At 44.7% G+C, this 21,184-nt stretch overlaps 1 protein-coding gene across 1 annotated transcript in view; it reads right to left on the bottom strand.

Annotated features, from left to right (window-relative positions):
- Nucleotides 1-19,956, bottom strand: part of NOTCH1 (notch receptor 1) — a 93,156-nt gene extending 73,200 nt beyond the window's left edge. Inside the window, exons 1-2 of the mRNA XM_089535116.1 lie at nt 19,846-19,956; nt 11,562-11,643 (exon numbers count right to left, since the gene is read on the bottom strand). Of these exons, the coding sequence (XP_089391242.1) occupies nt 11,562-11,643; nt 19,846-19,933 (170 nt within the window). The 5' untranslated portion in view covers nt 19,934-19,956. The remainder of the gene's footprint in view (nt 1-11,561; nt 11,644-19,845) is intronic.
- Between the last annotated feature and the right edge of the window lie 1,228 nt (nt 19,957-21,184).

Genomic DNA, 21,184 nt, shown 5'->3' with positions numbered 1-21,184 from the left:
TAGTCTGTGGACAAAACAAAACGCAAATCTGTTCCTTCCCACAAAGTGGGTGGCCATCTAAAAAAAGTGCGCTTTGCTCAGGGGAGGAAGAAAGAAAATGTGAGTCAAATGTTTACAGGGGTAGGAAAAGTCCACCCTCGAACCATCCCAAGGAAAACGCAGGCAAAGGGATGCTGAACAACCCTGGTTCAAAAGGGCCCTGATCATATTAAATGCTCATTAATTAAGACAAGCATATACCACTGTTTGGTTTCTTTTATGCTGTTGGCCATGGCAACTGGTGTTCTTGGCAAGATTGATTTCAGAGGAGGTTTGTCACTGCCTTTCACTGAGGCTGGGAGAGTGTGACTTGCCCAAGGTGACCCACTGGGTTTCAATGGCCAAGCAAAGATTCAAACCCTGGTCTCCCAGAGGCTTAATCCAATACTTAAACCACTGTGTCATTTGGGCTCTCACAAGACTTATGGAGACCATCTCATAGGGTTTTGCAAGCAAACATTTGATCAGAGGAGTTTGCCTTTGCCGTTGCCTTTCTCTGACTTGCCCATGGTCACCCAGTGGTTTTCCATGGATGATGGGGCTTCAGATTCCTAGTCCAACATTCAATCCACAACACATATTTGGGTTGATGGATAACAAAGTTTGCCATGCTCCAAACAAGCTCCACCCTAGACTCCTCAGACCTTGGGCAAGTCACACACTCTCAGTCTCAGCAGAATGCAATAGCAAATCCCCTGTAAAATATTGTAAAGAGTGGGGTGGAAAGAAGTGTGGTCTTCCAGATGTTGTTCATTCTCTTCACTCCTAGGCCACCCCTGTCAATGGAAACAGATGGTGCATGTTGCAGCACAACCTGCCAGTACTTCAAGTGATAGATCAGAATAACCCAATTGAGGATTAGTTGCCATGCTGCAGTTCTGATAGGAACAACTCTAGTCAACCCAGCCAGCTCAAGGTGGTCATGTTAGTGCTTTTGTTGTTGTTTGCAACTGTGGCCAAGTAGAAGCTCCATACAAACCAGGAGCGCACCCCAGAGGCTCTTGCAAAGTCACCATTGAGGTCATGCAAGGACTTGGATCGTGGGTTCCCTTTTCACAGCACTGACTGAACTGGATTTTCCAGCTGGTTGTTGGAAAGAGCAACTTCAGGATCAAACTTGGGGATCAACGTTCAGTCTTGAGAGTTTGGGGTGTGGAGTGTGGGTGAAGAGAAACAGCTTGACCACTCAACAACAGGGCAAGAGTGTTTCCATCCAATCTGACTGCCATTGTGTCTCTGTGTTGTGTGCCTTCAAGTCATTTCCAGCTTATGGCATCCCTAACGCTAAGCCATTATGGGGTTTTCTTGGCAAGGTTTGTTCAGAGGAGGTTTGCATTGCCTTCCTCTGAGGCTGAGAGTGTGTGACTTGCCCAAGGTCACCCAGTGTGGTTTCATGGCAATCAAACCCTGGTCTCCAGAGTTGTAAACCAATGCTCAAACTACTACGTCACATTTCTGTTCAATCTGACTGCCATTAAGTCTAGCTATAAAAAGCTTCTCTTAACACCAAGAGATGATGGCAGGTCCTTATCTACAGGATTACCAAGTTCCCTTTTAGTTTGGTTACATAGCAGAAGTTCTCTCTCTCTCTTTCTCTCTCTCTCAGCCACCACAGAACATTTCCTCCCACTGCAAAACCAGAGAGGCACAAAAAACCTTCAAGAGAGCTACAGTTTGGGGAAGCCAGAGGGGAGACATCTGTCCTTGTGGTTTAGCCCTGGTTCACCGAAAAGGTCACTCGGCCCCCAGGTGACAGGCAGATGGCACTCTGGTACCCCAGCAGCATCAGAGCTGCGATCAATTTGCATTTTGTTGCAAGCCAAAGGTTCTGGGTCCAGTCCTGCTGAAAGGACCAGCCAGCAAGCGAGGGAAAATACGCAGTTTAGATCACCAAACCACTTAGCCAAGGAGCAAGTAAATTTAGACACACCTCTTGCATGTGATATCATTCAGGATGACTACTTTTGAGAAAAGTATTTGACTCCAGTTGTGATGTCTTCATAACACACTAAAAAAAAACCCCACCACAGTCCCAGACAGTAATGCTTAGGGTGGGAGTTCCACTAAATCTTATTCTAAGAACCCCTACTTCAAAAGTGTCGACATTTGCTTGCTTTGATGAATGTTCAAGGAACCACCTTTTTGGTGGCTCAGGAAAAGTTGAAAGGGGAATCTGGAAGTTCATGACAGCCTTAGAGAATTTTCTGCAACCGAGAGGGAACCCTCAGAGTAGGAAGCCTGCAAACTACAGCAATGTGCATGGAAGAAACAATGTTAAGGACACTGGATTTGGTCAAGATTATTGCAATGACTTGATAGAGAACATCTGAATAATATTGCATTGACTTGGTGGAGAACATCTGAATAAGCCAAACTTCCAGGCAGCAAGTATCCCAGCATCTCCAAAAGCACCGTCTGTTTTAGGCCTATTTATTTAACTTTAAGGGTTTCCTGACACCATGCTCAAACTGATGTTCCTTCCAAGAACCTGGCAACCCACATATTCCTTCAAGAGGACCCAACACAGTGGGCTCCCACTAAGCTGTTCCTTAGGTTACAGACTTCCTCCGGCTATTTTAATGCCGCACCCTTTTCCTGTCCAGTGAGAGCCCTTATTCTCTCCCTCACCCCTTTGGTATTATTTCATGGAAACAGCAGCAGGTTAAACTATGAGGGGAAAATATTAAAGAGGAAGACTTCCGTCCCTTAAAGGAGGCTAACAATAGACTCAAGAGCTGAATGATCCCAGTTATTCAGCAGGAAGCTTGGGAAAAGAACAAACAAACAACAAATAAGTCCAACCTCAAAGATTTCTAAGGTTCGACCACAAGATGCTTTCAGCCTCAAGTCTTTTGCCTCTGTACTCTGTTCCTGGATACTTTCCCCAACGCGAACCTGAGACTAAGGAAGCAAGGAAAGCCTTTTGGTCTGGATGGCAACACTTCCGAATCTCATTAATGTGGCACAGACTGTTAGAGAGGCTTTTAAAGAAAAAGAAGGAGAAGAAAAGCAAGCCTCCTTCTAGGTCAAATAAAAAGAGTTAGCTGAGAAGTAAGGCTCTGAGATTTGAGGACATGGACCCTGTTTTCCAGTCCTCAGGGTGAGGGAAAAGAAATGTAGAGTGAGAGCACTGTCTTGGAAATACTTGTGACAGCCTTCCACAGCTACTAGAGACTGTTTTCAGTTCAAAACAGAGCTTGGAAAACTCATTTTGGTTGGACTAAATCCCCATGTGTTCTTCAAAGCAGTGTTAGCAAAGGTGTTAAAAAACGCGAGCTGGGGAAAGTGTTCCCTCCCCGCACGCACTATTTCTATTCAACCCCACAGCTTGAATAACTGAATTTCCAAACACAGAAGTTGTTTTGTTCCAGAACTGGGTGTAGTTCCAGACCTCCCCAAGAGTTCTTTCAGCGCCAAATACTGACACACATTTAAATGCTCTAAGATAAGCTTTACTGGTGGTAAATGATGCAGCAGGTGGTGCTTAGCGGTCCTTTTGCTGATGGGATCCAGCCATTTCCCTCACAACTCATTCTGAGAACCTACACAAGTAATGCTACCCAGAGTATCCACTGGACTGCAATCAAATTCCCTGCTGCTGGACATATGGGAAGCCTGAGTTTGGGTGCACCTCTTTCCCTGGCTTATGTACTAGTCTATGACCATAATTAAGATGAACTGAACTGAACTGAACTCCTTGGCTTAGGCTGAAGGAAGATGGAAGCAGGTTCATGCAGTGCAGAAGCAAACAATGAAAACCAAACTGTACAAGTGTGATCCACCTGCCACCCCCAATAGCCCTGAGGATTGAACAAAGAAAAATTCACTTAATCCATTCCCAGTCTTCACCTCTTTGTCTTGCTTCAAACTGCAAAGTGAATGCAAAAAAGTATCTAACAAGGTTATTAATACAAATGAACTCTCTTCTGCCACCACTAACAAGGGATCCAGAACCAATCTGCCTAGCGGCAGAGTCCTACAGAAATATTTACCCATTCATAGAGTCACAGAGTTGGAAGAGACCCCAAGGGCATCCAGTCCAACCCCATTCTGCCATGCAGGAATACACAAAGCACTCCCAACAAATGTCCATTCAGCCTCTGTTTAAAAACCTCCGAAGAAAGAGACACCACACACTCTGAGGCAGCATCTTCCACTGCTGAACAGCTCTTACTGTCAGGAAGTTTTTCCTAGTGTTGAGGTGGAATCTCTTTTCCTGTAGTTTGAAACCACTGCTCCAGGGCTCACTCCCTGGAGCTCCAGAAAACAGTTAGACTTGAGGTTTATTACATGAATGATATGTCCTGAGCAATTATGTTAGTGCTTAATGTATCATGTTAACAACGTCACCAGGATCACCCTCAAAAGGGCGACCCTAGATCTCAGGGGTTGGGCCTTGAAACACACCTGACTTATCAGTTCTACCTATTAAGGAAAGTAGTAGTGAAAACCTCTGACTACAGGTCAAGTATACCTTGTCTGGAATTCCAAAATCTGAAATACTCTACAATCCAAAACTGTCCATAGAGGTGGCTGAGGTTGCATCTACACTGTAGAGACAATGCAGTTTCACACCATTGCCATAGCTCCATCCTACAGAATCCTGGGATTTATAGTTTAGTGAGGAACCAGCACTCTTTGGCAGAGAAGGCTAAATATATTGTAAAACTACAAAGCCCAGGATTGAAGAGGATGGAGCATTGTGGTCTCTTTCAACTCTATGCTTCTGTGATTCAATCTTTACATCCCTCACTCCTGTAACAAATTGACTGCCAATTCTCTCGATCACGCAAGGTGCAGGGCAGGTAACCAGGTTGCTTTGCTCCAAGGCTGAATCGCACACAGGACATGAAGCCAAAGTTACAAAGAATCCTACACAAAGAAGGATAAACTGTACAACACACCAAGTTGTCATCCCATGCTGGATAACCACCATCTGTTTCTAACTAACCGAATGGGTAAGGGCGTTCCTGGGAAAGTGGCATCTCAAGTCCCCACAACTTAAAACAAACAAATAAACAAACCAGCCCCCTTTTCATCTGTGGTGGGGGTGCCAACCCCAAAACACTACCATGCCAAAGTTTAATTAGCACCTATCATTGCAAGGACTATATGATCCTTACAGAAAGCTTTTCATCTGATATGAAAGGGGGGGGGGAGATATTTAGATCTCAAGAGAGGGCTCTCATTTCTGCAAAGCAGCAGTTAACCACTCACCACCATAGAAACCACATTGATATTAAAACTGAAGCCACCATCAGCGATGGCTGGCATAAAACCATCCTTACCAAATCTCAAGTCTTCATTTTTTTTAATTTATGCCATATGGAATATAAAATGTAAGTTACTCTGCTATCTAGCTTTTAACACCAGAGTGTTTGCGAGGATATGTTTGCAAGGTTGACATAACACAGATTGATCAGCCAAGCTGCTATGTTGGGTCAGATCCAGGCTTGTCAGCAGCCACTTGCTTGATCCTCTGTAGAGAAAGAATTGGTTCTATGCAACTAGGCTTGCAGATATTCAAACCCCCTCCGTTTGCTCCTCACAAGTAAGTAGGGGGTCACGAATCTGAAGTCCGCACAAACGGAGGGGCAACTGTAGTTATTTTCTTTTTTTTAGGCCACATATGATAAACATATCTGTAAAGGTGGGACAGGCATACTACCTAAAAGTTTTGCAAAGTTTCCCCTAAGACTGACCTGTGTGCAATTTCTGGTCACTAAAGGTGAACAGGAAAGCAACTCATTGGCCTGTTTTGTCCTTTTGAAACCAGAAACGAGATTTTCAATAAACCAAAATACTACAGTTTCATGCTTCTAAGATAGCATTAATTGTATGGAAACTTAAAAAAAACACACAACTATGCCACCTCTAGAAAAGCTCATCCAAGTTCTAATGTCCAGTCTGACATTTCTCAGATCGAATCGGCAACCTTGGACATTTTGTCCTGCCATTACATGCTATTGTGCTGGAAGACAATCTTGCCTTATAAATGCTGTGCCCAGGCTGAGCTCACAAACACAGCATGCATAACATTCCAAGGAAAGGCCCTTCTAGGGCACAGAAGCAAATGTCTCCTGCTGAAGGTAAATGTGACCAAGCAGTAGCATACAGCATGAGTTTTGGATCACTGCAAACCATGCAAAAGCTGCTACAAAGAAGTGCATTTTATGCATGGATTGAGCATAACAGCAAAGAATCCTCATATACATTGTTTCCAGAAGCTCAATTCTGCTTTTAGGACAGGTACTGGCAACTCTATGGGGAGTGGGGGGCCAATATTACCCCCCCCATTTCCCAGCAGGCTGCAGTGGTGCATTAGCAGCAAACTAGAAGTGATAATATGTCACGTCTAGTTCCAGTTCTGGCTCAAATATTTGAAATCACACTGAAGATGGAGCAAGCTTCTTTCCTGCTGCTCCAGAGGCAAGGACACAGAATAATGGATCCACGCTCCATTAGGAAGAACTTCCTGATGGTAAGAGCTGTTCAACAGTTGAAAATGTTGCCTGAGGAGTGTGGTGGAGTCTCCTTCTTTGGAGGTTTTTAAACAGAGGCTGGATGGCAATGTACTCACTTGCTCACTTTAGAGCAGTGCTTCTTAAACTATCTGATGTGGAAGACCTTGTGTGTTCCTGCAAGGCAGGGGGTTGGAATGGACTGCCCTTGTGATCTCTTCCATCTTTATGGTTTTATGATCTTGGATGTTTCTACCCTACCAGTCTTAACTCCCTGAATGACTAACAGATGGGCTCCTAAGATTTCCAAGCCAGCTTGGTAAAACCAGAAGGGAATCCCTAACCGCAAAGGACTTCTTCCAGACACGGAAGGCTTCTTTTCCCACCAACACTCCAATGCACACACACGCACACCTCACCATACAAGCCAAAGCCCCTTGCCGTTCCCTCCTCCTCCTCCTCTTCTCCTTGGGACAGAGCTCACACGCATCAACCCTAATTAGATTCCACTGCCATCTGTACATCCAATGTAAATCAGGAGGACACAAGAGAGCTTTTTAGAACAAGAAAGAGTGAGAGAAAGAATGACCAGGAGAGAGAGAGAGAGAGAGAGAAAAGAAGGGTGTGTGCAAAAGGGGGGAGGGATACGGAGAGAACCAGGGCAAGAGGAGTAAGTTATGCATTCTGGGAAGCCCTCCATGATTAGTCACATAGCATTAATCTGCCTTCTTCAACAATAGCTGCTGAATCTCGACCGAATCCCAGCTGTCATTCTCTGAATGAAAGAAAACAAGATTTAGAGCGTCAAGCGTCCATAAGGCTTCTGCGGGCAAAAAAGAGAGAGAGAGAGAGAGAGAGAGGAGGGGGTGAAAGGGGAAAAATTGTGGCGTGCATTCATTAGTGTCTCACAAAGGAGCCTAGCTTTTGTCCAATAAATTGCTCATGTGCCCGATTAATTTGTTGAAGGTTTCTCCCTCTCTCCAACCCCCCAACCCTGGAGGCAAACAGAAAAAAAAATGCCAAATGGGGGCAAAATGAAAGAAGTGAAGCAGACACACTAGCACACAGTCTTCCGCACCCCCCTCCTTCTCTGTTTCGCCAACCGCACTGAAAAAATCCCCCATTCAACAGTTGGGATTAGAAATGTCTGTAGGGCTGCGTCACAAGGGCCTCTTTAAGAGTGGCTCTTTTCACATTTGCTGCAAACAGGTGGACTGGAAAACCTTCCCTCCAATGCCACTCACTTGCAAGTTATCTTCCTCTGAACACCCTGGTGCTTACGCCTATGAAGACAGATATGGAACAGGGGGACTTAACTAATGTCATATTTCTTTTATAGAAAAAGTTATAAAGAAAAGAAAGTGCATGGGTGACCCAGATTATTCAGGCCACTTGTTTGCTGTTCATTGTTTGGCAAACAACTTGGAAGTCTTTAAACTAAGGATGGATGGCCATCTGTCGGGTATGTTTTGATTGAGAGTTCCTGCATGGCAGAATGGGGTTGGACTAGATGGCCCTTGGGGTATCTTCCAACTCTACACTTCTATGATTCTATGAACTTCAGGTAACTATGAGGTTTAAGTTTCGCAGAATCCTAGAGTTTGAAGAGACCACCAGGGCTATCCAATCCAACCCCCTGCCATGCAGGAACTCTCAACCAAAGCACTCCAACAGAAAAGTCATCCAGCCTTAGTTTAAAAGAAGGAGACTCCATAACCCTCCAAGGCAGCCTTTTCCATTTTTACTGTTCCAGGGCGTTCTTCCTAATGTTTAGATGGAATCTCTTTTCCGGTAGTTTGAATCCACTGCTCCAGATCCTGTACTCTGGAGCTGCAGCAAACAAGTTTGCTCCATCAATATGACACCTTTTCAAATATTTAAACATGACTATCATGGCATCCCTTAATCGTCTCTTCCCCCAGGCTAAACATACCCAGATTCCTAAACTGCTCCATGGTTCTCTAGATGTTTCATCGTTTTGGTCACCATCCAGCTTGCCAATCTCCCTCTTGAATTGTGGTGTCCAGAACTGGACACAGTATTCTAGGTGAGGTCCGACCAAAGCAGAATAGAGTGGCACCATGACTTTCCTCAATCTAGAGAGTTTAAAGACTCTCAAACCAGGGCTGCGTAGTTGGCAGTAGAAAGCAATTTGGGGTGGGAGTCAAAGTTGGAAGAAATGTACCAACTCTGACCGCAGATCAAAAACTTACAATATTAAATGCCTACTGCATATTTCCATTCATAGGAGTTTAAGATTTTAATAAATATGTTTTATGTTCTGTCCGTCTAAATAGCCTGATGATTCAGGTGGTGGTGATGGAATGCTTTGTGCTACCATTTTACTTACAGTAAATTTATTATTACTAATTAATATACATTTGCTAAAATAAGTACCAGCATGGGGCAGTAGTTTTGAGTGCTGTGAAACCAGGGTTCAAATGCCCACTCATCCATAGAAACCCACTGGTTAACCTTGGGCAACTCAGGCCATCTCAGCTTCAGAGGAAGGCAAAAGCAAATCCCATTTGAACAAATCTTGCCAAGACAACCCCATGATAGAGACACCTTAGAGCACAAATGACCCGAAAGCACACAGCAACAATCTATCAGAGTAAGGGCCAAAACAGACTGCAGAAATAATCCATCTTGAGACCACTTTAAATGCCCAGGCTCAGTGACAGGGAATTTTGGGAACTGTAGTTTGTTGTGGCACCAGAGCACTGACTAAATGTCTCACAAAACTACAGTTCCCAAAATTCCCTAGCATTGAGCCAGGGCAGGTAAAGTGGTCTCAAGATGGATTATTTCTGCAGTATGTTTTGGCCCTAAGACAAGAGAAAAATAGAGGATATGAAGTTTTGGCATACATCTGTTGGTGAGACCACTATGACGTTCCACTGTTGCTTCTGAAGGACTCGCTAAAGTAAATCTATAAAACATATCTCTTCATCTAATTTCTTTCCCTCCTCTTCTTTGTTGCTGAAGATGCAACTGAGGAACTCAAGTATGACAATTTCAGAATGCAACAAAATTGTATGAACGTCACACCTGCCCATTTCCATAGCCACAAAAGCACACCTACGTTCATGTTCTGACTACCTACACCTCCTCAGTGAGACTTGCTATCTCTCCATTCAAATATCTCAGTAGTTAGGAGCTATATACAAAGAAATTCCCATGTTGGTCTGTATCAGTATACAGATCTTGTAGCATCTTTGAGACTAATTCTGAGAAACAAATTTGTAACATAAACTTTAATATGTTTAGTGTTTGGTCAAAGTGGGATAAAGTATTCTGCATTTCTTGCCACTTGCTGTCTTTAGTTATGGGCCAGTCCTTTGGTCTGTGTCGGTCCCCTGTTCTCCCCAAGAGTTGCATGAAGGAAATTGAGAGGCTAAATTAAGACCACATCAGGCATCACAGCACAAAGCAATGTACTCACTTACTCACTTTAGAGCAGTGCTTCTTAAACTATCTGATGTGAAAGGCCAGCAAGATTTCTCCTCCAATGTATCCAGGACCAGCACCATATTTGTGGTCACTGACCACAAGTGTTTCCTTCTTTCTTGGAAACTCACCACAGTTTGACAACAATAACTCACAGACCAGCACCGCTCCACATTTTGAGTAGCACTGCTTTAGAGGAAATCAAGAAGTCTTTCTTCAAAACCTTAGTGAAGTTTGGTACCAGGACCAAACCTTCTGCATCCAGCCCAGAAACCTCATTCACTCCTAGGTGTCTAATTCAGTTTCTTAGAGGCACAGCATTCCAGTCATGGCAAAAGAGGTGGGGACTAAGAGGAATGTTTCAACCTTTTGCAAAGGGAAAAGCCAATAAAGAAATATGGGAATACCACAAATAACAGTGCCATAGGTAAAGAGGGATGGATATCTATGGGAGGGCAGAGGCCCAGCAGAGATGACAGAAGGTATGGATTTGGCTTGATGCTCCTCACCTTTGCTTTAAGTTCAGATATGTCCTGTTGCTCTTCCTGGGAATATTTTTTTATCCCTGGACTCAGTATCTTCTTGTACAGCATGAGTCCATCACACTTGTGGTCATGCGTAAGTAAAACTATAGTAGGACAATCACTGAACTTATAGTTCAGTTAAAAAGAAGACTGGACCTGGTTTGTCTTAATGGGTTTCTTTAAGGCTCACCATGGTATTCCTATTTCAGAGAGGAGACCGGAAGAAAGCTACCCAGCAAATGTTTACTGAACTGCATCTTGAATCCAAGTAGACCTTCGTAAGATTCCAGAAAACTAACTTCATTTTCACATCATCATCTCAAATGGCTTCACAGCTTAATGCTTTGGTCAGAACCCTGTTGGTGTCTTATGTATGTGTTAAATTCTGCTACAGAAGGAGTTGGACACTTCTGACAAATGCCCCATGTCTGTATTCAGCTTACGATCATGAAAGTGGAATTGCCCATGTAGTGCCACAGTGCAGGCAGATGTGTATCACTCAACACAAGGTGCAGCACAATCAATGGGAACCTCCACATGTGGCCATTTATACTGTGTAACCGTGATACTATACAGTCTCTGTATGTTATATAGTAAACATAAGGCACAGATTCTCCCAGATTTGGGTGGAATACACCATGGAATCACAGGTTCCAACTCACATGTCTCCCATATGTCTGCAAACATGAGCACCTTTTGTAAAATGCTAGCAAACATCAACCAATCATGATTCTACAGTACAAGGAAAACTGTTACCAAAGATTCATGTATCCAACAAAAGGCTCCAAACCTCTTTCTCAAAACAGTAGTCTGTTTTGAGCTGATTTTAGATTTGGAAAGTGTTGCAGATGTTTCTTCTTCCAATCTATCCCAAGCAGAAAAATCTAACCTTTTGATCAACTGATCATCACAGAAAAAACTGAGAGAGCAACCCTTGCCTCAGCCAAATGGCTAATAGCCCATCTCCTCATGCTAAAACAAATAGGCAAAAACAGTTGGAGAAGCTTGTTTTAGCTCAAATTCCACCTGTTCATGCATATGAAAACAATCAAGTGGACACTTCCATCAGATGTATTTTTATACTTACATGCACACCCCTGTTCCATTGAGAAAGGATTCGCACTTTCCTCCATTCAAGCAGGATTCGGAAGACTGAGTACATCGGAAACCTGCAACGAGAGAATAGCATTACTCCAGAGAACTTGAAAACACTAAACTGGTGGAGGGAGGAAGAGATAAGCTATATGGTGTGTGATCCCCAACTCCATAAACTTGCCATTCAGTGGCTAGATTGCTGGTAGACTCCACTCACCTAACATTTTTTGTTCCATTTATTTTGTACATATAAAATGCAAACACACATCAAGGAAATCCCAAGTGTACAGTAGGGTTGGGAAAACTTTGACCTTCCAATATTTTGGTCTAACAGGACACTTCAATATAGCAAATAAGGGGTTATGGAAGATTCAACCCAAAATAACAGTCAAATCAATCCTGCAATTAATCCTTCTCTCTCCCCAATCCTTTTCTGTGCCAAGTGTATTCCTGTTTCACTGATCACATCTCCAAAGTTGTCAGAAGCATTTGAGGGGCACAGCAAAAATGCTCTCTCTCTGTGTGTGTGTGCGCGTGTGTGTGTTTTGAGGCTGACATTTTGGCATCCATTCTTTCCATCTGTGGTAACCAAGGCATGTGACTTGTCCAAAGTTACCCAGTGGGATTCAGGATCAAGCTGGGAATCGAACCCTGGTCTCCAGAGTCATAGTCCAACGCTCAAACCACTACGCCACACTGACTCTCTTAACTATGCATACCTGTATTTTACGAATACAAAGCAACTGCAATTGATTCACAATGCAAGTCGTAATGACAATCCAGGGAAAAACCTCAAGATCCCATGCACCTAGCATCCAAGTAATCCTGACACTTTCTTAATGTTTTGCAGAACTTCCAGCTGAACATGCCATGCTGGTTCCTACAAACTGTCATGCAAAACAGGAAGAGCTCTAACCTTTCTAAAATGAAAGGGCAAATTAAACAGAAGTCACAGTAGCTCCTAATGCACAATATAAGAAGCCAACTAGATTCAGTCTCCTGCACAGCTCTTGGAGCAATTTGTATGTTGCCATAAACTAAGATAGCATATAGCAGTGTCTCTGTATAATAACATCAGCAGCATTTAAATACATCTTCAGATGATCATCAGTGATGAGGAAGGATTGCCTCTAGGCAACACATTATGGAAACACTTGTTAAACTGGGGGGAAGAGTTGACGGTCATGTTTTAAAAGCCACTGCTGAGTGACATTATGAGGACGTGTGGCAGCCTCTTGAAGTCTTAACAAACTAAATTTTGTGAGGCACTTTCACGGACTAGAGTCATAATGTGAAGTTTGATGAAGGCTGGACATTAGAACCTGGAGCTTATGTCTCCTCATGCACCCATTCTTACAGCCATGAAGAGATCTCACTGGGCAAATCATTATCCCTTCTCCATTTACACAGTTATAGCTGTTGCAAGAACAGAAACAAAATAATGCTAGACATATTCATAATGTACATTCTCTCAATGAGTGGGATTCAGTTCAGCCTCTGTGCCCCTCTGAGTAACATGGCAGCAACATGCTGGCAGTGTTATTGGGAGAAGGGAATAGAGGGAGGAAAGGCTATGGTTTTGTCTCAAAGGGAGATGCAACACCAACATCAGTTCCAAACTCAGCAAAGCAAGGCAATGCACTAAGATGTCATCTGCACTACAGAAATAAAGCAGTCTGACACAACTTTAACCGCCATGGCTCAATGCTATGGAATTCTGGGGTTTGTAGCTTTGTGAGATATTTAGCCTTCTGGTGCCACAACAAACTACAAATACCCAGATTCTATAGGATGGAGCCAGGGCAGTTAAAGCAGTGTCAAACTGCATTATTTCTGCAGTGCAAATGCAGCCTGAGTCCTCAGCAACTGCTTCCAACATGCAAAGCTGGGGAAGAGTAAATTTGGGGGGCAACAACTCCCAGAATCCCTTACCCAACATGGAAACAGTAGCTGGGTGTATTCTGGGAGTTTCAGTCCAAGAAGTAACTTTTCCAAGGCCTGGGCGAGCGTCCGATAAGATCAGGCTTGCATACCAAGCCGGATAGTGTCTAACAAAAGCTATTCTGCAGGCTCTTCAGTGAAACAAGATCTGGCTTTTATGCACTTGTTTGAGCCTGTCCCTCTGACACACACAGAGTGTGGTGTGTATGCATGGACACACATACACAGAGCTATTCTTGAACTGTCTGGCTGTTCAGATATTCATGGTTTTAAAAAAATAAATAAATAAAAGAGAGAGGGGCTGGTCTGCAACAGGAGTCCTACAGAAGGGGATAAGAGAGACTTGTAAAGGAACCACCACGTTTGCCCCCCTCTTCGTTCGTGGGAAAGAGCAACAGCTGCAGAGCAGAGCTCCCTTGCCCACCCAAAACAAAGGAGGGGAATCAGAGCTGCCCATTGTCAAAACTCAATAATGATACCTCTTTTGCTTTGCCTGTATTTACTGCAAGGCTGACATGCGGGCCTGAATCCCGGTTCCTTGATACTCAATACCTGCCTGCTCTTGGTTGAATCAGCCCAAAGCAAGCATGCTCCTGCAAACGCACAAAAACCTGATCTAGGCCTCCTAACCACTGGGCGACTTAGGAGACCAAAAAAAGAGGAGACTTATCAGTGTGGCTGGAAGTGTCTCGCTCAGAAAGAAAACGCAAAGCGAAAGCAGACATGACCCTTGCACAAAAAGTACATGCAAGAAAGGGGGTTCCTTCTCTGTTCCCGGAAGGCAGAGCCCAGAATGACTTTTTGGCATTATGACTAAGAAGGTGGCTGGTTTCGGCAACGGCATGGGCCCCTGCTGCAACAACCCACATGGATTTTGAGAGGGCTGAAATCAGATTCTTTCGGTTTCTCTAAACTGGTTTGCAATGCCTGCAAGTCAACTAATAAAACTCACCTCTGGCCCTGCACAGTTTGGGTGCCCTTGGCCATCGCTGGGCTTTGCTGTACATGTACAAAGAGGAGGGAAACTCAGGTTGGATTTAATCCAAATCACTTTCTAATCCCACTGGGTAAACCTGGTCTTCTTTTTCTCAGCCTGAACTACCTTACAAGGTTGTTGAGCCCTGTTTAAATATTTGAAAGGGTGCCATATTGATGCTGGAGCAAGCTTGTTTTCTGCTGCTCCAATCAACAGGACCTGGAGCAATGGATTCAAAATCAGAGGCTGGATGGCCATATGTCAGGGGTGCTTTGATACTGTGTTCCTGCATGGCAGGGGATTGAACTAGATGGCCCTTGTGGTCTTTTCCAACTCTATGATTCTATAAAATAATGTGTAGGAGATTAATGGGGGCTGGTACACTGAACTAGACTCACTGGGTGGGTAAACATGTGATACAGTACAGTATATGTAATATAATTAATCTTGCAAACACTTCCTTTGAGTAGGCTGTTCCTTCATCAGCCTCTCAAATAGGTCTCCCTCTTTGCCCACAACATCTCTACTCCTGGGTTTAAATACTCAGATCTTCTCCTGCAATTAGTCCTCTTTAGGCTTCCATACACCATCTTCTCTGCTCCTTTCATACTGCAGAATCAATGCAGTTTGACACCACTTTAACTGCCATGCCTCCCTTCTATGGAACCCTGGGATCTGTAGTTTGCTGCATCACCAGAGCTCTCTGGCAGAGAAAGCTAAATATCTCACAATCTCAGAATCCCATCGCACTGAGCCTTGGCAGTTAAAGCAGTGACAAACTGCACTGATTTTGCAGTGCAGATGCAGCCTCAGTCTCTTCTTCCAGGTGTTAACAGTTTGCTCTCAATTCTTTACTCCTCCTCTCCTCTGGCTTTGTCTTCCCTTTAGAACCTCTCTTTTGACTCATCCTCAGCTGGGTCTTGTGTGTCAGTTGAGTCCCAGACAAGCTAACAGTGTTCCCTTCTTCCACAGAGAGTCGACTGCAAGCTGTTTCTCTTTTAGCATCTGTCCATAGTCCAGCAGAAGTACAATGCAATATACATTTTGTATAGGATATCACAATAGAGTGGAGATGAGGGGAGAGAGAGAGAGGGAGGGAGGGAGGGAGGCCCAGGAAAGTAATAATTTTGCCGTTTTTGTGTTGTTAAAGGTTTTGTATTCTTTAACAACACTGAGTGAAGCATCTATCCCATGTCCTATGTCTTATCATGTCCTGGGTAGCAAAATGGAACTCTTATCTCTCAGTGAATCTTCATGCACCTGGGGCTGTTTTCTCCTGATCTGTGGAATTCAACAGGTATAAAAAAATCTCTCCAACAGGCCTGAGTAAAGGAAGATAGTATGCAGAAGCTGCAGGTGGATAAAGTAGCCTGGGCCCAAATAGCTGTTTCCGCATCCCTGGGTAACCTTTACCAAGTCACTACCTCTCAGACTAAGCTTACCTTAAGAAGGGATACAATACGTATCACCACCACCAGCTGCTTGCAGGGAGCCTAAGGTTCATCTGTGACACACTGAACTAAATAAAAATATGTAATAGTTTAACACTGTTTAATATTTTTTGCTGACAAACACCATTTCTTGGGTGTTACAAATCCTGTGAAAATGTCAAATCAGGTGGTTCAAGTCAGGATTTGAATCCAATACCACCTAGCTCTAAATCCAACAAGCCACTCTGCATTAGTCCAGCCATTTATTTCAACACTACTTCAAGGTGACCCAGAGATCAGGCCTATCTGATGTGGTGGGACCAACTTTTTTCCTCAGTGTGCCAGGTACCAGCACCATATTTATGCCCACTGGCTACAATCCTTCCTTCCTTCCACATTCTTTCCCAGAGTGGACACTGGGCCACTTTGAGTAGCACAGATCTAGGCTACATCTGCACTGCATCCTCTATTATCCTCTAGCTCAGTAGTTCCCAAACTTTGATCCTCCAGAGGTTTTGGACTTCAACTCCCAGAATTCCTGACTGTTGGCCAAGCTGCCTTGGGCTTCTGGACGTTGAAGTCCAAAACACCTGGAGGACCAAAGTTTGGGAATCACTGCTCTAGTTCCTCTCATGGGAAGATAAGAAAGAAGCAGAGTTAAGAGGCAGATGGATGGATATTTTCCGTCCCTTCACAGCAGCACGTGCCACAGAGAAACCTGAAACTGGTCTGCGTGGTTGTGTTTTCTCCTCCTTTTTCTTTTGCCTGCAGGCTAGATGAGCGCACATCAACTCATACACCCTAAAGGATTATATGCCTCACCTCAGTGTGTACACAGGCACACACATACACACACTCCAAGCCTGGCTTCAGAGTGCGAAAGAAGTGAATTAAGGTGAGGGAGAGCTGTGGAACGCATGCTTTTGTTTACAACCCTGTTCAGCCAGTGAGTGCACCTTGATTTGCAATGCAACTTACACAACGCAAGTCGCTGCTCAACAACACTCTCAGGCAAGCTTTCTTTGCACCCAGAGTAAAACTGTGGGCCCCAACAGACCAAAATAAAGCTGCTTTGAGTCACTTTGGAGGTATGCTGTTTAAATGACACACGCATCTTAAGAGATCAGAATCTGCACCAAAGCTGAGCTCCAGTCCGTAGAACTGGAGCATGGCTTCCAGCCTCTTAGGACACATGCGTCATTTAAACAGCACACTTCCAAAGTGACCCGAAGCAGCTTTATTTTGGCCTGTCTGTTCGGGCCCTGTATTACCTTTTGGGGTCTAAAATGTCTAGACTTATACATGAGTATATACAGTAACTCCGAAAGAAGACCAAGGTGCACCCAGGAAAAGGACGCAGGAGACAAGCGCAAAGGAAGCAAAGGATTCAAACTTTAAACACTTGACTTTAAGGTTCTGTTCAATTTTCCACTGAACTGTTTCCTCCAAGATCTACAGATCAAGTGTGAGCAGGCAACATCTGACATCCACCCTCAGTGAATAACAAGATTATTTTAGCCAAAAAAAAGGAAGAGGGAGGTGAAAGAGAGGCTGAGAATACAGGAAATCTGACGCATGTTCACAAAATAGATATTATTTTTTTTAGGGGAACAAAAAGGAAAGAAGAAAAAATCCTGCTACCAAGGACAAATGCAATTTCCGTTGGCAAATAAAAGTTTTCTTTCTTTCTTTCTTTCTTTCTTTCTTTCTTTCTCTCTCTCTCTCTCCAAATACAAAGTTGCCAGGCCAGACAATAGCTGGTTATTTCACAGGTTGCAAAGTTGCACATACAAGTTGACCAAAGAAGGAGAGTTTGCAACACGCTCCAAAAAAAAGGGACGGCGGTCCCTTTGAGGGAATTAAACTTAAGCAATGCGTCTTGGTGAGAATCTTTTTGCACACTTGCATGCTCAGCGACTGCCGTGTTTAGTGTTTGCACAGACTTTCCCTGTCGAGGGTGAGCTAAAGCGTTCCTCTTAGACCCAGAGGTTTGCTATTTTGGGAAGGGGAGATCTTTTCCTTTCCCACCAGCCACATTGCCTGAAAAGTTGTAGTCTAGAAAAGCAACTTTCCTCCCCAAGCTTTGGTGGCTTCCTTTGGAGAGCCTAAGAGTTTATCTCCTTCCAGTGCTTTCTCCTCCAGGGCCCTTAAATCCTTCCAAACCTAAAAGAGCTGAAGTAGTTGATCCGGTCGGATGAGTTTCACTTAACTAACCAAAGCACCTTTGGAAGAAAAGAAGGAAGGAAAACACACAGAAGAGAGACACACACACATACACAAAGGAAGGAAGGAGAGGAAAAAACAACTGTGTTGCCTTGCTTCCTTTAAGGGGAACGGTTGGTTACCAAAGCCCAGGCCGGGTCAGAACAAAAGCCCAAGGCTTCTGTTTCCAAGCAGAGGACAAATGTGAGACCACAATGAGGCAAGAGGTTTTAAAAGACACATCTGCCTTGAGTTCGAATCCTGGTCTTCCTCCTTGGCACCACTGGTAGTCTACTCCTGCACCTGGAGGCTCACTTTACTTGCAGGTAAACTTCATGAAAACTTGGTCAAAACTCTCCAAGGAGAATGGATTGAGTAGGATCTCAACCAGGTGGATCTAAACCAGAGATGGGGAAAAGGTCCTGTTTCTTCCACCTTCTCTTTCTTGGACTTTAGTACCAAATGCTGGGAACTCTAGCCCCCCCAAAAAGACACTTTCTCCAGCTGGGACCCATAATCCAAGCCAATAGTAATTGAAATCACTTGCTGTTGCACATGGAGGGGCGTCTACACCGCAGAAATAATGCAGTTTGACACCACTTTAATGGCCATGCCATTTGTACGCAGAGGGATCCTGCAGCACCTTTGAGACTAAACTGAAGGAAAGAAATAGGCAGCACTAGCTTTTGGAGACTTGCCTACTTCCTCAGATGCGTGGGATTTGTAGTTTAGCAAGGCACCCGGACGCTTTGGCAGAGGAGGCGAAAGACCTTGTGAAACTACAAATCCCAAGATCCCAGAGGATGGAGCAACAGCACTGAAAGTGGTGTCAAACTGCATTAATTCCAGAGTGTGTGGATGCATCCCAGAACATGAAGCAATGGACTATGAACCAGTTGCAAGAAAAGAGTCTACCTAAATATTAGGAAGAACCTTTTTACTGAAAGTGTAGTTGGGCCACTGCAGATTGCCTTAGAAGGAAGGTGAACGCCTGGCAAAACTACAACTCCCAGGACTTGTACATCACTGAAAGTGGCATCAAACTGGATTATTCCCACAGTGTGTAGATGCACCTTAGAACATGAACCAAAGACTTATGAAAGAGCAACAACAACAACAAAGACAGTCTACCTCCTCTTTAGGAAGAACATCCCCCCACCATAAGAGCTGTTGGTCAGCCTTGGAGAGAAGGCGGAGAGACCTTGGAAAACTATCCATCCCAGCACTAAAACCGGGGTTAAACCTCATTGCTTTTAGCCTGCAGACGTACCTTAGCAAACTAACCAACGAACTATGAAAGAGTTGCAACCAAAGAAAGTTTGCCCCTAGAACATTAAGAAGAACCTTGTTTTACTTTTGGCTAAGAGGGAAAGCGAAAGGCCTTGGAAAACTACCAATCCCAAGATCTGTCCAGCTCTGAAAGTGGCGTCCAAGAGCATCCTTCCCAAAGGATGGAGAGGCCCCTTCTCGGCCTGCTCCAAGAAATGGGCCGCCACGCAAAACTACAAATCCCAAGGCCACGCAAAACTACACATCCCACAGATCCCTGGAGATCACCGCTTCCCAAACTTTTTTTTTGGGGGGGGGGGCTCCTCCAGCTCCCAGAAGACAAGGGCCAAAGTTGGCCAAGAGTCCAGCTTCCAAGGGTCGAAACCTCGGGCCCTGAGTTCAAATCCTGCACCTCTCTGAGAGCCCAAAGGCCCTCCATGCCGACCCTCGACACATACCTCGAAGGAGGCTGGGCAGCACCGAGAGGAGCAGAAGCGAGAAGCCGTCCAAGGAGCAGCCGCAGCGCCGGAGGCCGAGGGGCCGCATCCCTCCTCCTCCTCCTCCTCCTCCTCCTCAGGCTGCTCTCCTTCCTTCCTTCCTTCCTTCCTTCCTTCCTTCCTTCCTTCCTTCCTTCCTTCCCTCCCTTTCAGTACAAACTCCCCCAACTTTTCCCTCAGGAAGGGAGACCCAGGGAGGCACCTCTTCGCCTCAGGAGAAACTTCTTTCTTTCTGGGAGGAAGGAGGGAAGGGGAAAGAGCCCAGCGGAGGAGGGAGAAGGAGGAGAAGAAGAGCCAGGAAGGCCAGGACGAAGGCAGCCCCTTCTCTCTCTCCCTGGCTCCCCTCGTCAGGAGGACTCCCCGCCCGGCCTTTGGAGGAAAGGCAAAAAGAGCCTCCCTCCCTCTGCCTCCTCCTTGGCCACCGCCTCCTCTGCTGCTTCTCTCCTCCTCTTTCTTTTCTTCTCCTCCCCTTCTCCTGTTGTTCCTCCTATTCTCCTCCTCTCCCTTCCCTCTGAGAAAGAGAGGGGGAAAGGAACTTGAAAAGAAAGTTTGTCTCTCAGTCTGTTCCTCTCCTCCTCTTCTCTCTTCCCTCTCAGAAACACAGGAAAGGGACACTTTCTTTCTTTCTTTCTTTCTTTCTTTCTTTCTTTCTTTCTTTCTTTCTTTCTTTCCCTCTGTTCCTCCTCCTCCACTTCTCCTCCTCCTTCTCCTCCTCTTCTTCTTTCTTCCCTCTGAGAAAGAGAGGACAGTGAAGCTTATTTCCTTCTCTCTTTCTGTCTCTCAATCTAATCCCCCCCTCTTTTTTCTTCCTCTTCTCCCTTCCCTCTGTTCTCTCTCTCTCTCTCTCTTAATCTCTTCTTTCTCTTTTTCGGTCTCTCACTCTGTTCCTCCTCCTCCTCCACTGCCTTCCCTCTCAGAAAGAGAAGGAAAAGCAACTTTCTCTCTTTCTCTCCCTCTTTCTGTCTCTCAATCTGTTCCTCCTCCTCTTCTCCTTTCCCTCTCAGAAAGACAGGAGAAAAGGAAACATTTTTCATTTCTTTCTTTCTCTCTTTCTCTCTCACTCGCTCTCGCCTCAACAAAGTTTGGGGAGGGAGGGAGGGAGTGTGTCTGTGCATGACTTTTGGTGCCTCTGAATGAAAAAAGGAGGAGGCAGGGGGAGGCTGGGCTCTTCCACTCCTTCACTTCAATGCGCATGCGCCCCTCTGAACGCACCTGGCCTTGCACCTTTTCTAAAAGGCGCACTAGCAATAGCTTTTATATTTCTATTCCGCTTAACAGCGAATAGCGGTTGACAATGTGT

This window comes from Sceloporus occidentalis, unplaced genomic scaffold (genome assembly GCF_023333645.1).
Source record: "Sceloporus occidentalis isolate IW3139 unplaced genomic scaffold, rSceOcc1.0.p SCAF_8, whole genome shotgun sequence".
NCBI lineage: Eukaryota > Metazoa > Chordata > Lepidosauria > Squamata > Phrynosomatidae > Sceloporus > Sceloporus occidentalis.
This window is presented reverse-complemented; position numbering and strand designations above follow the sequence as displayed.